This window comes from Macaca thibetana, chromosome 2 (assembly GCF_024542745.1).
Source record: "Macaca thibetana thibetana isolate TM-01 chromosome 2, ASM2454274v1, whole genome shotgun sequence".
NCBI lineage: Eukaryota > Metazoa > Chordata > Mammalia > Primates > Cercopithecidae > Macaca > Macaca thibetana.
The window spans coordinates 87,103,500-87,118,647 of NC_065579.1; the positions used below are offsets into that span (position 1 = coordinate 87,103,500).

Genomic DNA, 15,148 nt, shown 5'->3' on the forward strand with positions numbered 1-15,148 from the left:
CCCTGTCTCAAAATAAAAAAAAAAAATAAGAAAAAGAAAATTAAAAAAAATTGGCTGGGTGTGGTGGTGCGTGCCTATAATCCCAGCTACTCAGGAGGCTGAGGCAGGAGAATTGCTTGAACCCGGGAGGCAGAGTTTGCAGAGAGCCAAGATTGCACCAGTGTACTCCAGCCTGGGCAACAAAGTGAGACCTTGTCTCACAAAAAAAAAAAAAAAAAAAAAAGACAAATAAAAAGAGTACAATCTGAGTATCATATTCCTGTATTTAATGTGAAAGCTTTATTCCTATGGGTAAAATTATACTTAAAATCATCCCAGAGGAGGACATTTGTAAACTCCTATAGAGACAAAGAACTCCACAGAGGCTGCTATGTGAAAATTTACTAATGATTTACATGTAAAAGCCATAACATCATATTTGCACACTGAATCTCCCCCGACTCTGTTCTTCCTTCCTCCACTGTCCCTGGCCCTCCCCATACTGCACCCCATTACAGATGCCAAAGAGATAAGCCAGCGCTCTGTACCTCCCAAACATAGAGACTCAGCATTCAGCGGAAAAGCAGTAACTAATTAAAGAGATCAATGTTCCAATTATAACCACAGTGACATTTAGGATGTGATTGGGATGATTGTTTCAGCTCAAAAGGCTTTTGCATGGGTTTGCGGTATTTTATCTCCCTGCTACTGACATGCTGTATTTATCTGTTACCTGGTAAATACACATAAAAAAATTTTTGGTTTATTCAATGTATTTTTTTAACATCTCAATTTCTTTTTTTTTGTTGTTTTTTTTTTTGTTTTTTTTTTTTTTTTTTTTTTTTGAGACGGAGTCTCGCTCTGTCGCCCAGGCTGGAGTGCAATGGCCGGATCTCAGCTCACTGCAAGCTCCGCCTCCTGGGTTCACGCCATTCTCCTGCCTCAGCCTCCCGAGTAGCTGGGACTACAGGCGCCCGCCACCGCGCCCTGCTAGTTTTTTGTATTTTTTAGTAGAGACGGGGTTTCACCGTGTTAGCCAGGATGGTCTCGATCTCCTGACCTTGTGATCCGCCCGTCTCGGCCTCCCAAAGTGCTGGGATTACAGGCTTGAGCCACCGCGCCTGGCCTAACATCTCAATTTCTACAATAAAGAACAGCTAGCCCCTTTGCTGCTCCCCATCTAGCCCTGACTCCTTTTGTGCTCTACAGCACAATGTAGTCAAAGGGTTTAATATTTTCTCAATCTATGCAGAAGCACTGGGTTTTTGCATCTTTGGATGAGAGACATGAGTGACAGGGCTGGTGAATGGAACAGATCATGCTGCTGCCTCTGAACAACGTACCATGGAATCGTCGCTTCTCATTCATAATAAAGAAGCTTCACTTCTTGGTAAGACTACAGACTCTCACCTGAATTTATTTTAACATCATCAATAAGGGATTAAGAGTTCTTGGCAGGGCGCAGTGGCTCATGCCTGTAATCCCAGCACTTTGGGAGGCCGAGAGTGGTGGATCACGAGGTCAGGAGTTCAAGACCAGCCTGGCCAACGTCATGAAATCCCATCTCTACTAAAAATACAAAAATTATCCAGGTGTAGTGGCGGGTGCCTGTAATCCCAGCTACTCAGGAGGCTGAGGCAGGATAATAGCTTGAACCCGGGAGGTCTCCACCTCTGCAGTGAGCTGAGACCATGCCATTGCACTCTAGCCTGGGTGACAGAGTGAGACTCTGTCTCAAAAAAATAAACAAATAAACAAATTTTTTAAAAAAGTTCTTATACCAGGCATCTTTCTCCTTACCTAACACTGAATGCTCAGTTTCCTTTCAGATCCTCACATGCTCCTATCCTCCTTCCTTCCACTAACCCTTCTTCACAAAACATGAGGTGGCTAGGGTTTTGAATTATATAATATAGGTTTCAGAAAAATCCTTGAAAACATTATTAAACTCCTCTAACTAGGGGTAGCTCCTCTTGCTCCCGGCTGTAAAAATACTACCTGTGTCCTGAGCTGCTTCTGTTTTCAAGGGGTCCTTGTCATCCATTCTGAGCAGAAAGGGCATGCAAATGACTGACCCATGAGACATGTCTTAAGTGTTTATTGCTAAAACTAGAATATTCTATAGAAAATGGAAGAGAAACCCCACTGCTAAACCACAGATTTCTTTCCAACCTGATGTGGTCACAGTCACCATTTCTTCTAAGGGAACTTTGGCAGATTCTTAGAGTTTCACACACACACACACACACACACACACACACACACACACAGAGAGGAGAACAAGACATAACACATACAAATTAGATACACTAAGAGGTACAAAGAAGAAAACATAATCCTACCATTCAGGAAAACCATAGCAGACATTTTATCATATTTATTTACTTCCAGTCTTTTATGTATGCATTTTACGTATTTGCTTAATTTTGTTCCCATTAAAATATTTTTTGGCTGGGCGCAGTGGCTCACGCCTGTAATCCCAGCACTTTGGAGGCCGAGGCGGGTGGATCACCTGAAGTCAAGAGTTAGAGACCAGTCTGGCTAACATGGCGAAACTCCGTCTCTACTAAAAATAAAAAAATTAGCTGGGCATGGTGGTGGGCACCTGTAATCCCAGCTACTTGGGAGGCTGAGGCAGGAGAATCGCTTGAACCCGGGAGGTGGAGGTTGCAGTGAGTCAAGATTGCACCATTGCACTCCAGCCTGGGCAACAGAGTGAGATTCTGTCTGAAAAAAAAAAAATTATGTGGAAGGAAGAAAATACATTACCACTTCCCTTTGGGCTGCAAATCCCTACTTTAAAATTGCCTTTGATTTTTTTCTTGACTATGAGTTATAGGATACATACGGTTTTAGGAAATCTAGACAATAAAGATCACAAAGTAAAATTGCTGTAAATCCTCTGACCCATAGACAAACACCATTAACAATCAGTTATATAAATGTAATATTTAATATCCAGTACCTTAGCCGAGCCTCCTAGTTCACCTGGGTCTAGCTCCATATCTTCTGGAGACTCGAAATCCAGCAGACCCTGCATTAACCCAAAAGTCTTGTTGAAAATTAAAACGTAGATTGCCATCAAAATGTAGATTGTCAACAAAATCTACTGTGCAAACTATCTGTCACCAGTGCTAAGCTGACTGAGAACGTGTGTAAATGTGTAAGAGGGAAAGAATAAATGATGTATTTGGCACAGGGTTCTTTCCACAAACCTAGAATCATATTGTACACCCTATTTTGTAGACTGCTTTTTCTCATTCAACAATATCTCATGAATATTTTCCCCTTATATTTTTCTAAAACATGGGCTTTGATTGTGGTAGCGTGTTATATTTTATAGATAAACCATAATCGAATTATAGTCCCCCTTATCATTAAACATTTAGGTTTAACAATATTTTTTACTATAATAATGATAATAACTTTTGTGCATTTTTCTTAAAGCTAAATTCCTAGAGTGGAATTGTAAATGTTAATAGTTTTGAGGCATATTTCCAAGTTCTTCACAGAAGGACTGTGTTCCTGCCAGCTATATAGGAAAGCTTGTCTCACCAGCTCCTAGCCTACAAGGGGTAGTACCATTTAATAAAAAATCTTTAACAATTGAATGAAAAGAGAAATCCTACCTCACTGTTGTTTTATTTTGACTTCCTTAGATAACTAGAGGTGTAGAACTTTTTAAAAAAATGTTTGCTACTAGCGGTGTTTATTATGCAAACTGCTATGTCCTTTGCACATCTTTTTATTATAATTTCCAAGAGCACGTGATTCATTAAGCATACTGACCATTTGTTACATATTTTGTTCACGTTTTCCCCAACGTTTCATGAGTCTTTGTCTTTAATGGTATAAGCTATCACTGATCACCCTCTCCCCAAGACCCCATGATCCTTTCTAAAGCAATCAGTCCAACATTCATGCTCTGTCAAGCCAGCTCATGTGTGGCAGAAGCAAAATAAGCTCCGCCCCTGGGGATAGAGAAGGTCCTAGACAGGACTACAAGGTCTTTCCTTTCTTTGCAGGCATGTGATGGCCTGAGCTGGTTTCACAGGCACCAGCAAGCTTAGCTGTGGGGACGCTGCTCTGGTCTGCCTTGGGTAGCCCCCACAATTCCTCACAGACCCCCTGCAAAATATGTTGTAGTAATTCTATCTCTTGTTTCTTCAGTGAAAGGCAGCTAACAAAACCTTCTAAGTGCTTTTAACCTGTATTGTCTCATTTAATGCTCCCAACAAGCATTCCAGGAAAATACTATTATTATCTTAATTCTACGGGTGAGAAATCTGAGGCTGAGAGAGGTTAAGTAACTTGCCTGAGTTCACGCATCCTGGAAGGGTCAGAGCCTGGATTCAGACCCAGGTTGTTAAACTCTCGAGTCTGTGTTTCCAGTGACGATGTCCCACAGCCCTCTGCGTCTGGTACGAACCTAGCTCGTGTGTAAATGTCACCTCTGTGGGAAAGCTGGAGCCTAGGCTGAAGGAGGGAGGACCATCACTTACATCCTGCTCACTCCTCACTGGGCCCAGAGGTTGGACTTCTAGAATAGGAATGACAGTGACAATGGGACATGCAGAGGAGCATGAAGCCTTGAGTGAGTGCTGTGTCAAACATGCTCCGAGGTGCTGCTCGCTGAAGGAAGCAGATCATTATCCTCATTTCTATGGTGGTGTGACAGTCTCGGTGTCTAAGATAACAGCTACGCATCATGCAGAGCTTCCTGGGCTGTGCCAAGCCCTCCGCATGTGCTAATCATCTGCTTCATAACGATCTTACAGAGGAGGTTCTAGTACCCTCATTTTACATAGAGGAAAACTAAGGCCCAAGAGGTCAAGGTCTCATAACTGACAAATGGCAGAGTATGCTGAGGCTAAAACTGCTAATGGAAAGCTTGAAACGAGTAACTTTGAAAAAAAAATTTTTTTTTTTGAGACAGAATGTTGCTCTGTTGCCTAGGCTGGAGTGCAGTGGCACAATCTCGGCTCACTGCAAGCTTCGCCTCCCAGGTTCATGCAATTCTCCTGCCTCAGCCTCCCGAGTAGCTGGGACTACAGGCACCCACCACCACGCCTGGCTAATTTTTTTTATTTTTAGTAGAGACGGGATTTCACCTTGTTAGCCAGGATGGTCTCGATCTCCTGACCTCATGATCTGCGCACCTTGGCCTCCCAAAGTGCTAGGATTACAGGTGTGAGCCACCACACTGGGCCTTAAATTATTTTTACAGATGAGGTCTCGCTATGTTGCCCAGGTTAGCCTTGAACTCCTGGACTCAGGGATGCTCCTGCCTCTGCCTCGCAAGTAGCTGGGACTACAGGTGTGTGTCATCATGTCTGGCCTGAAAGGGGTAACTTTTTCCGAGGGGAGATTGTTGGGCAATGAGCTTAACCTTCCTGAGCCTCAGTTTTTTCACAGTCCAGAGCATGGCTGGTATGTCTGATTGTGGGGATTAAATAAGAAATACTGTAATCCCAGCACTTTGGGAGGCTGAGGTGGGTGGATTACAAGGTCAGGAGTTCAAGACCAGCCTGACCAACATGATGAAACTCTGTCTCTACTAAAAATACAAAAATTAGCCAGGCATGGTGGCACGCCTGTAATCCCAGCTACTCGGGAGGCTGAGGCAGGAGAATTGCTTGAACCTGGGAGGCAGAGGTTGCAGTGAGCTGAGATTGCGCCACTGTACTCCAGCCTGGGCAGAGTCACACTCTATCTCAAAACAAAACAAAACAAAACAAAACAAAAAAGAAATACACATGGGGAAGCACCCAGTAAACAGTAGGTGCTTGTTTTTGTTTGTTTTTTTATTAAGAGACAGTGGCCACTGGGCAAGAGCTACCTAAATGCCTCATAGAGGTTAATTCAACAGACAACGTACCGCGGTGGCCCAAACCTTTCCCTCAAGCTCACACATGGAAAACCAGCCATGATAGGCCCTCAAATCCTGTTTGGGGTGTCTGAGAATGCTTGCCTGCAGATGTGCTAGTGTCAATGACTTATCACTAAGGAGGGGCAAAGGTCAGAGAGACAGAGAGAGACAGAACCACTTAGGGGTTCAGGGTTCAGATATAGCAAAGTTCATTCTGTTAGGCTGCTCTCAGGGTAAGATCCTAAATCTAAGAATGGAGGTCAGCGCTGCAAAAGGAGAGAAGACTTCAGTTTTGTCTTCTCCCTTCCATAAGTTAAAATGCCCATAAAACAGTAACTTTGTGGAAAATCACACTCTCGCTCCCAAAGAGCTCTCCTCCCCTAAGCCAGGCTCCTTAGTGATTCATGCCCTGAGCTACACATTAGACTAGTGAGGCCCTCAGGTGCCCTCCAGCTCTACGATTCTTTGGTCTTACTCCACCTTGAAGAGGGCTGATTTAGAGTTGGAGGAAAAGAAAAAGCCGGCAGGATGGACACATCTTCAGCCTTAGAAGACCAAGGCACAGCTCTACATGCATAACGACAAGGGCACCATAGTGCAGGCGCCTGGTTTCCCACAATGGAAAAGCACTGTCTCATTGATTTTACCTTCAACAGCATCTGGTATTTTATAAGTCTCTGGCTTGGTCCTTTAAGATACTTAAAAAGAGGGAGATTGTGATCCAGTTGGCGCTGGCATACCTTTAAAAGCCAAATAGAAACAACATAAAACAAACAATACACACAGAATAAAAGTGGCAGCATTTAGGTACAAAACACAGAATTGCTTTTCCTAGACAATAGGGGCAGCTGTCGAGCAGCTCCATAAGGCTGTGGGGTTGTTCTGTCCCCTAGGAACAGTATGTGAAATAAGAGAAAGAGGAAAGAGGACGGTTTGGCTAAGATTTTTACAGGCATCTAGGGAAGCAGAACCATTTATTTCTTTTAGAAAGCAAGTTCACTAGAAAACAGTGGGGCATTTCAAGTCCTTCTGAAAAGAAGGCTGCCTGTCTTCAAGCTGGGGGCCGCCAGAGTCTATTCAGGCCATCTGGAGCCTGAAGGATACAGATGGTTTGTAGATATCATTCCAGGTAGCCCAAAGTGTGATATTTTTGACTTAGTTTCATTTAAAAAACCCATCCTAGAAGAAGACACTGGTTTTCTCACCAGATATAGGTGCTCCTCACAGGCCTATCCCATAGAGACCAAAGACTGTGTCGAAACTTTTCATGTGTAATTTCAAAGTATGGGACACTTTAAGTAAACATAAATCCCAATGTCTAATTCCTCTCCCTAGTCCCACTTGTGATTTCTTTAACAACTTGATGCATAGAAACATTTTCCAGGAACAATCTGTGGGAGACTCTGTCTTCTCAACATTACCCCAAAGTAGGCGCAGTCTTGACACTCTTGCCAGATTGCCCTAGCTCGGGGCAGATTCTTATGGTATTTAAAATATATCTGAAGATCTTCTTTCTAGGTGGGAAAAAATTAGAACAAATTAATCAGGTAGCATTTTTCAGTAAGTGGACAGGATAACACAGTTTATTCATTCATTCAACAAGCCAGAGTACTCTAATGTGTAAGGAATTGGGGGTGCGCAGTAAGTAATCTTATGTTGGGATGCGTGTGTGATGGAGAGAGAAACAGAAGGCTATAAACAACCATAACTACTGGACATAGATGGGCACAGAGTGCTCTGGGAACATCTACAAGGGCTATTGGTAAATACATAAGTAGACTCACAAACAGGAATTGGTTTTTATCTTTATCATTCTTTTCCTGCCCTTTGTCCAGGACTTCGACATCTCCCCACAACAGGTCTGCAATGAGTAGTAAAACTGACAGAAAAGAGGCTGGTGGTTGATGGCCCCCTCTTTTCTCTCCCCACCCGTTCCTTGTGGTCATCGTGACACCAACCCTACAAAGAAGCCCAAGAAACAACCAAAAGATGGAAACATGCCAGAGGGGAGATGTGGTAGATTGGGCAACCAATATGGATCTCAGTGATTTGGGCAACCCTCAAAGTGACAGGCTCTGCCTCAAACATCACTTTCAACCTGCAGCACAAGACTCTGAGACAGGAAATGTTATGTGACTGTTTCGGAACTGGAGAGCAAGGAGGACTCAAGGTGCTGCTCAACCTGTATTCTCATGGTATCAAAGACACTGAGAGGTAGGCACACATCTGCCAATATCCCAGAGAGAGAGCACACTTCAAGCCTCTGGAGTCAGCCTGCCAGCTTCACTTGCTCTATCAGGGAGCCTGGCCCACAGCGGCTGTGCTGGCCACAGATCCCATGCCACTCTGCTGGAGAAGCCCATGCAGCCACCTCCTTGCTGAAGTCTGTGTCCCTGTCCTGCTCAGCCCAACTCTGGACTTCCATCATATGCCAACACAGATGATTTCTTCCCTCGCAGCTTCAATGATGCCTGTTCGACTCCCAAATACATCGCTATGGTGAATGACTTCCATTTCTATAGCTCTTGCTTTGTCCCAAGAGGTTGTAAGTGGTCACTTTAAGCATAAGAACTACAGCAACCGTCCTTTGCTATTCCCTCCAGGAAAAAAATGACACACACACTTAAGACAGATGGCCCTTGAAAAATGTTCAGACCGGTTAAGGAGCTAGAACAGTAACTCAGAGCTTAACACCTATGATGAGGTGACATGGAAAGCCATATGGGGCCACCAAAGGGCTCTGAGCATTGAAGATTCCTTCTCTCCATTAATGTCAAATATCTTGAAACCTGGGGGCTTTGTTTTCTTCCAGTTATCATAAGTATTGCTCTCAGCCTCAGTCATAATATGAGTTGCTTACGACTTTAAGTTGTTTGATCTGTTGCCTTGAGTTCACAAAAAGAAAAATAAGAAAGAGAATGAGAAGGACTAGTTGAGAAAGAGAGGAGAAACGAGAACCATTTAGAAGGCACGGGGCATCAGGATCATCTCTATGGTCGCGTCCTAGAAAGCACTTGGTGGGGAATGGTGTTGGGTGAAACATTTCTCTGTGGCAGCTCCCACTGGCCCAGACAGCCTATTTGTTGCCCAAAACAGGATGGAGAAACAGGGAAAGAAGGAAGAAGTATGGGAGGTGGGAAGAAGGGGTAGTTGGAGGTATGTTGTAGGCCAAGACATTCACAAATTGAGTACTAAGCCTAAAAGAGGTTGTAGATTTAAAATTTTCTAATCATCCTCTATGTTGTAAAAAATAGAATGGAAATAAAATGTATTTTCTGAGATTTTTAGTTTAACACCAATGCTTCTCCTCTTGAGAGCATTAATACAGCTTTATCGTGGGACTCTAATCTCACTGTATGATTCTTGTTTTAAAACACAGTTGAGTCATTCAGAAGAGTAACCTCTGCTTTGGGGACAATGGGTGGCCAGCCTTCCATTTCATGGGGCTATGCAGGAAGCCAGGCTTGCAGTTACTCCCGCATATCAGTGTGAGCTCAGTCAAATTGTACTCATTCTCACCTTGGATAAAGTCAAATAAAGTTGGGAGGCCAACTCATGTTTTCCATTCAAAGGGCAGATACAAGATATACTGTCTTGGCAAATTTCAAGTATACAGTGCAGTATTATTCCATGATAGTCACCATGCTGTGCATTACATCTCCAGAACTTGCTCATCTCATAACTGCAAGTTTGTACCCTGTGACCAACATCTCCCTACTTCCTTTAGACTTCAGCCCCTGGAAACCACCCTTCTACTTCAATGATATAAAATCAACTTTTTAAGATTTTTTTTATATATATATATATATATATGTATTATATATATATACACATACACACACACAATGGTAATGAATGTATTCATTAACTTGATTGTGGTAATCATTTCACAGGGTGTAAGTATATCAAACCATCAAGTTGTATAGTTTGAATATATGCGATTTTTATTTGCCAATTATATTTCAGTAAAGCTTGGAGTGGGGGGGAAGCAGATATGTTTTTAGACCATTGGTGTTTCCATTTGTCCTTACCTCTTAATACAGAAAAGTAAGGCCTGACTTTAACATGGTTATTTACTGGGAGCACAGACTTACTCTCTTGAGAAAGCAATGTGCCAGAAGTTCAGGGTTCTCAGCACACTTTTCCAACTCTTTTAGAAAAGTCCTGGAAAAATAAAAGTATACAAGTAAGAATGTTTTGATTTTTACATGCAGATAATTATTTTTTTAAGTACAATCACATAAGGTTTTAAGAGGTGCCTACAAAAATGTTCTCCAGGCCTTCTTGCTCTTACCTTGTCTTCTACACATTGATTCAGAAAGAAAAAGCTGTATTCTGAGGCATTACTACAATTACCCTGAAATCACTCACAACTTTAATTTGTTTGATCTGTTGCCTTAGGTTCACAAAAAGAAAACTAAGAAAGAGAATGAGAAGAACTAGTTGAGAAAGAGAGGAGAAACGAGAACTACTTAGAAGGCACAGCGGGTCAGGATCATCTCAAATTATCAGAACACAGCTGTTCTGGTAATTCTAAGCACTAGTCATAGACAGACTGGATACACTCACTGATGCTCCCTGTTACATGAAAACAACGTTCATAAGAACTGTTGCTGCTGCTGTTGCTATTACTAATATCATTGAGAGCTTACTATAAGCCAGGCATAAGCTAAGTGCTCCTCAAATAATATCTCATTTAATCCTCAACCAAACCCTGCAAGATAGGGTTTCATAAATATAAAACCTGGGGCTCAAAGACGCTACATAACTTCTCTGGGGAAATTAGCGGAAGTGGGTTTCCATTTTAATTTTGTGTCTGACCAATGGACGAGGGATGGGGTTAGGAAACAACTGTGGTTCAATTCATCAAGCAGCTTTTCTCCCTCTGTGAATTAGGTGTGCAATCTTGGGGTCATCATAGCAAATAAAGAGAGTCAACATGTTACCATTCCCACATGTGTAACATGAAAGTGTTTGAAGATGATTTCCAAAGTCCCTTATTCCTGCAATTCTCTAGAACTCAGTATCTAAGCAGCCCTGGGTTAAAAGTACAACTTGTTTGAGCAGTCAGCATTTTCTAACAGCCTAGTTCCCAGCATCCCCTTATGATAATGGTATGTAGATGTGTATCTTGGTCATCTTTGTATTCTCAATGCTGATCACAGCGCCTGGCATAGAACAGGTACTCAAAAAATGCTGATGCATAAATAAATAAACAAAGGAACACTCAACTGCATACAATATGGATGTCTGACACCAGGTGCATGCTCCTTTGATGCCTCTTCCCTTCCTCCCCAGGGATCCTGTGGGGCTTCTCCTCCCCTTTCACTCCAACCCACCCCAATCCAATCCACTGACTCCAAACCACTAGCTTAAACCTGAAAACATCTAAGCATTTTCATCCCCCAGTTCCATCAGTCTCATTTCCACCCTTCTCTTACTCTCCATTCTTTCTGATAACATGAATTATTATATACCTGTTGTGAAATTCGTAAAGTTCGCTAATATTCCCAAAGAGAAAGTCCTTGTTATTCTGAAGAACATCTGGAATTAGATGCTTTAGCCAGATAAAATCCATTGGAGTGATATATCCCTGCAGAGGTGGAAACAAGGTAGGTGTTACAAACAGGAACATACCAGAGATCATCTGAATTAGCTACTCCAAAAACCAAAACTTTAGTGAAATAATTGAAGAATATAGCACACTTGTTTCTTGAAAGCTGTTGTATCGAGTACTTTCTTTTGATATCATTTTCCTCATGTGCCCACTTTCAGAAGGAGATGGCTTAATGGCAATGATAATAAAATGGCATTTTTGTGGGAAGAGCAAATACATTTAAAAATGTTTGTGTTACACAGGTTTAATGTAAAAGAAGGGAAAATGTACCCATTGTTTTGTGACCTGATACAATTGCTATGACTATTATGATTATTATTATTTTTGAGACGAAGTTTTGCTCTTCTTGCCCAGGCTGGAGGGCAATGGCGTGGTCTCGGCTCACTGCAACCTCCATCTCCCGTGTTCAAGTGATTCTCCTGTTTCAGACTCCCAAGTAGCTGGAATTAGAGGCATGTACCACCACACATGGCTAATTTTTGTATTTTCAGTAGAGACGGGGTTTCACCATGTTGGCCAGGCTGGTCTCGAACTTCTGATCTCAGGCGATCCACCTGCCTCGGCCTCCCAAAGTGTTGGGATTACAGGTGTGAGCCACTGCTCCCAGCCCAATAATAATTGTTTAATATCTGAATAATGTTTATTCAGCATACATATCATAATTTACTAAACATTCCCTTTTTATTGGACATTTGGGTTGCTTCTAATATTTTATTGTAAAAATGTGATTATAAATAATTGTGTACATATAATTTTTTCCTTAAGACTATTCCCTTAGGAAAATAGGGGAAACATGCATTTTTACTCTTAAGAAAAAAGGCTACTTAAAAAAAACAAGAAATAATCTTCCCTTATTAAAGTATCAGGAACACTTATAATATCCTTTGTAGGCAAGAAGATGGTAGACCTATTTGGGCATTGCTGGAATCAGTGTGAACTGGCATAATTCTTTGGAAACTATTTGGCTACGCGGATCAAGAAACCACAGGAATGCTCTTATTCCTACTGGAGACACTTGTAATATTTTAAGACCTGAAACCTTGGTGGGAATTCTGGAGACTTATGGCAACTATTTTGAGTCTTTTTGTACAACAAAATGTCTGCAGTTTGAATATATGCTTGATACCCACTCCCCAAATCTACTTACATCAATTATGCTTTTAATCTCTTTTATATAAATCTCTTCAGTCTCAAGCAAGTCATGTATAATGCGCCTGAATCGCAGCAGCAGGTGGGAGGGTGAAAGAGAGAGAGACAGGGAGGGGAGAGTGTTCTTTTAGAATTCTGTTAGAATAATGCTCATCAATACAGTTTCCCTTTAGTGGCTCACCTACTTAGTTTCTGGTCAGTTCATTCTGTTCTATTGAACACCCAAGGTCAGCATCTCACAAACACATACTGTGATCACACTGGTATCAAGAAGACACAGCAAGGTTAGAGAACTCAAAATCCTTTAGGCAGCCAGTGAATGACCTGTCCTCTGGGTGGGCCATACAGTGTGGGGGTCAAGAAGGGAGGTGTTGGAGTCAGAAATAGCAGGTTTGGATCCTTAGTCAAGGAAGGTCTGCCTGACCCTGTCCCCACCCCCTACATTGTATACGTTGTATAAGCGGTTTCCTAGATTTTCTCTCCAGCTTTCTGCTCACATCAAGATTTTTTTCCTTTTAAGAGATAGGGTCTTGCCCTGTTGCCCAGTACAGTGAGTACAGTGGTATGATCATGGCTCACTGTAGCCTCAAACTGCTGGGCTCCAACAACCCTTCCACCTCAGCCTCCCAAGTAGCTAGGGCTACAGATGTGCACCACTACGCCCAGCTAATGCCTTTTTTTTTTGGTAGAGATGAGGTCTTGCTATGTTACCCAGGCTGGTCTCAAACTACTACTTTCAAGCAATCCTCCTGCCTTGGCTTCCCAAACTGCTGAGACTATAGGTGTGAGACAGTGTGCGAGGCCCTCACATCCAGATCTTTGACCCATATGGATGTATTTTGTTGTACATGGCATTAGATGGATGCTAGCTCCTTCCTCTGGCATTGGATGTTTCACCATGATTTCCTAAGGCAAAAGGTATGAGTTCTGTCTGCTTCTGTCAAGGAAGGCAGGTGGAACATGTGGTGGGCAGAATTAAAGACGGTCCCCAAGACTTCTGGCCCCACTGCACATACACCTCTTCCAATCAAACACTAATTTAGGGGCTGCTGTGGAAGGCTTTTACGGTTCATTTGATAGGTAATCCACTTGGGCTTGTCCTAATCACATGAACTCAGTTTTGGGTCTAGAGGTCAGAGATTGGAAGCACAAAAAGGATTCAACACAAAGGAGATTCCCCTTTGCTGACTTTTGAGATGGAGGGGGCCAGATGGAATGGAATGTGGGCAGCCATAGGAACTGAGAGTGGCTCCCAGCTGACAGGCAGCAAGGAAGGGAAATCAGTCCTATAGTTGCAAGGAACCAAGTCCTGCCACAACCACATGAACTTAGAAGAGGATCCAGAGCTTCACGTGAAAACACAGCCAACACCTTGACTTTAGCCTTGTGGGACTCCTGTCCCAGGGAAACTGTGAGTCTCCTAAGTTTGTGGTCAGTTTTTATAGAGCAATAGAAAACCAGTAGAAAGAGTGAGGCCAGTCCCCACATCTATCCCAGACAGACTTTCTTTCTCTCCTTAGGCTACGTGGCCATATTTATTATTTCTTTTAGGGGTCCAAGTAGATGAGTGTTTATACATGTGTCCTTGTGTAGAATATATGTATTTATTCCTGTGAACTACTGATGGATTATCTATTAAATGGCAGCCTCTCCTAGAAAATGATTTGTTTTTCTCTCGTAAAAATGAATGTGGCAAGACACAAATGATCCAAAAGAAAAAAATGGGAAAGGACACAAAATAGGAGATTCACACAAATATTCAAATGGCTATTAGGCTTGTGGAAAAAATACTCAGTACATACATTCAATAAAGGCATATCTTAAAAAAGCAACAATTTTCATATATTAGAATATTAAACATTTCAAACCTCAAAGAAAGACTGGTAAATGAAGGTGTGGAAAAACCTTCAGACAATATTGGTAAAATGTATAAATTTGTGCAAGCTCTTTGGAAGGTAATTTGGAAACATCTCATGGAAATGTAAAACACGTGCTCCTTGGTTCAGTAATTTCACTTCTAGGAATATTCATTGTTTGCAATTAGGACAATATAACTTCAACGACAACCAGATATAAACTGGTTACTTAAATGCTCATCAAAAAATTATGGTATGTAGGCCGGGCATGGTGGTTCACACCTGTAATCCCAGCACTCTGGGAGGCCGAGGCGGGTGGATTACTTGAGGCCAGGAATTCGAGACCAGCCTGCCCAACATGGTGAAACCCTGTCTCTACTAAAAATACAAAAAATTAGATGAGTGTGGTGGTGCATGCTTGTAATCCCAGCTACTTGGGAGGATGAAGCAGGATAATCACTTGAACCCAGGAGGTGGAGACTACAGTGAGCCAAGATCACACCATTGTGCTCCAGTCTGGGGGACAAGAGTGAAACTCCGTCTCAAAAGAAAAAAAGAAAAAAATTATATATATATATATATGGAACACACACATAATGAAATACCACGCAATTATTAAAAAGAATGAGGCTGACTCAAACATTGATATGACAGAGGCCAGGTATTTTCAGTGAAAAA

The 15,148-nt window shown here is 42.1% G+C and overlaps 1 protein-coding gene across 2 annotated transcripts in view; it reads right to left on the minus strand.

Moving 5' to 3' along the window:
* The window catches only part of MCF2L2 (MCF.2 cell line derived transforming sequence-like 2), a 252,899-nt gene that overhangs the window by 38,770 nt on the left and 198,981 nt on the right, over positions 1-15,148 (minus strand). For both annotated transcript variants that reach the window (XM_050780177.1, XM_050780176.1), the window contains 6 exons: positions 12,613-12,679; positions 11,326-11,441; positions 9,943-10,012; positions 7,270-7,362; positions 6,496-6,588; positions 2,945-3,013 (listed from right to left, as the gene is read on the minus strand). In XM_050780177.1, the coding sequence (XP_050636134.1) occupies positions 2,945-3,013; positions 6,496-6,588; positions 7,270-7,362; positions 9,943-10,012; positions 11,326-11,441; positions 12,613-12,679 (508 nt within the window). The remainder of the gene's footprint in view (positions 1-2,944; positions 3,014-6,495; positions 6,589-7,269; positions 7,363-9,942; positions 10,013-11,325; positions 11,442-12,612; positions 12,680-15,148) is intronic.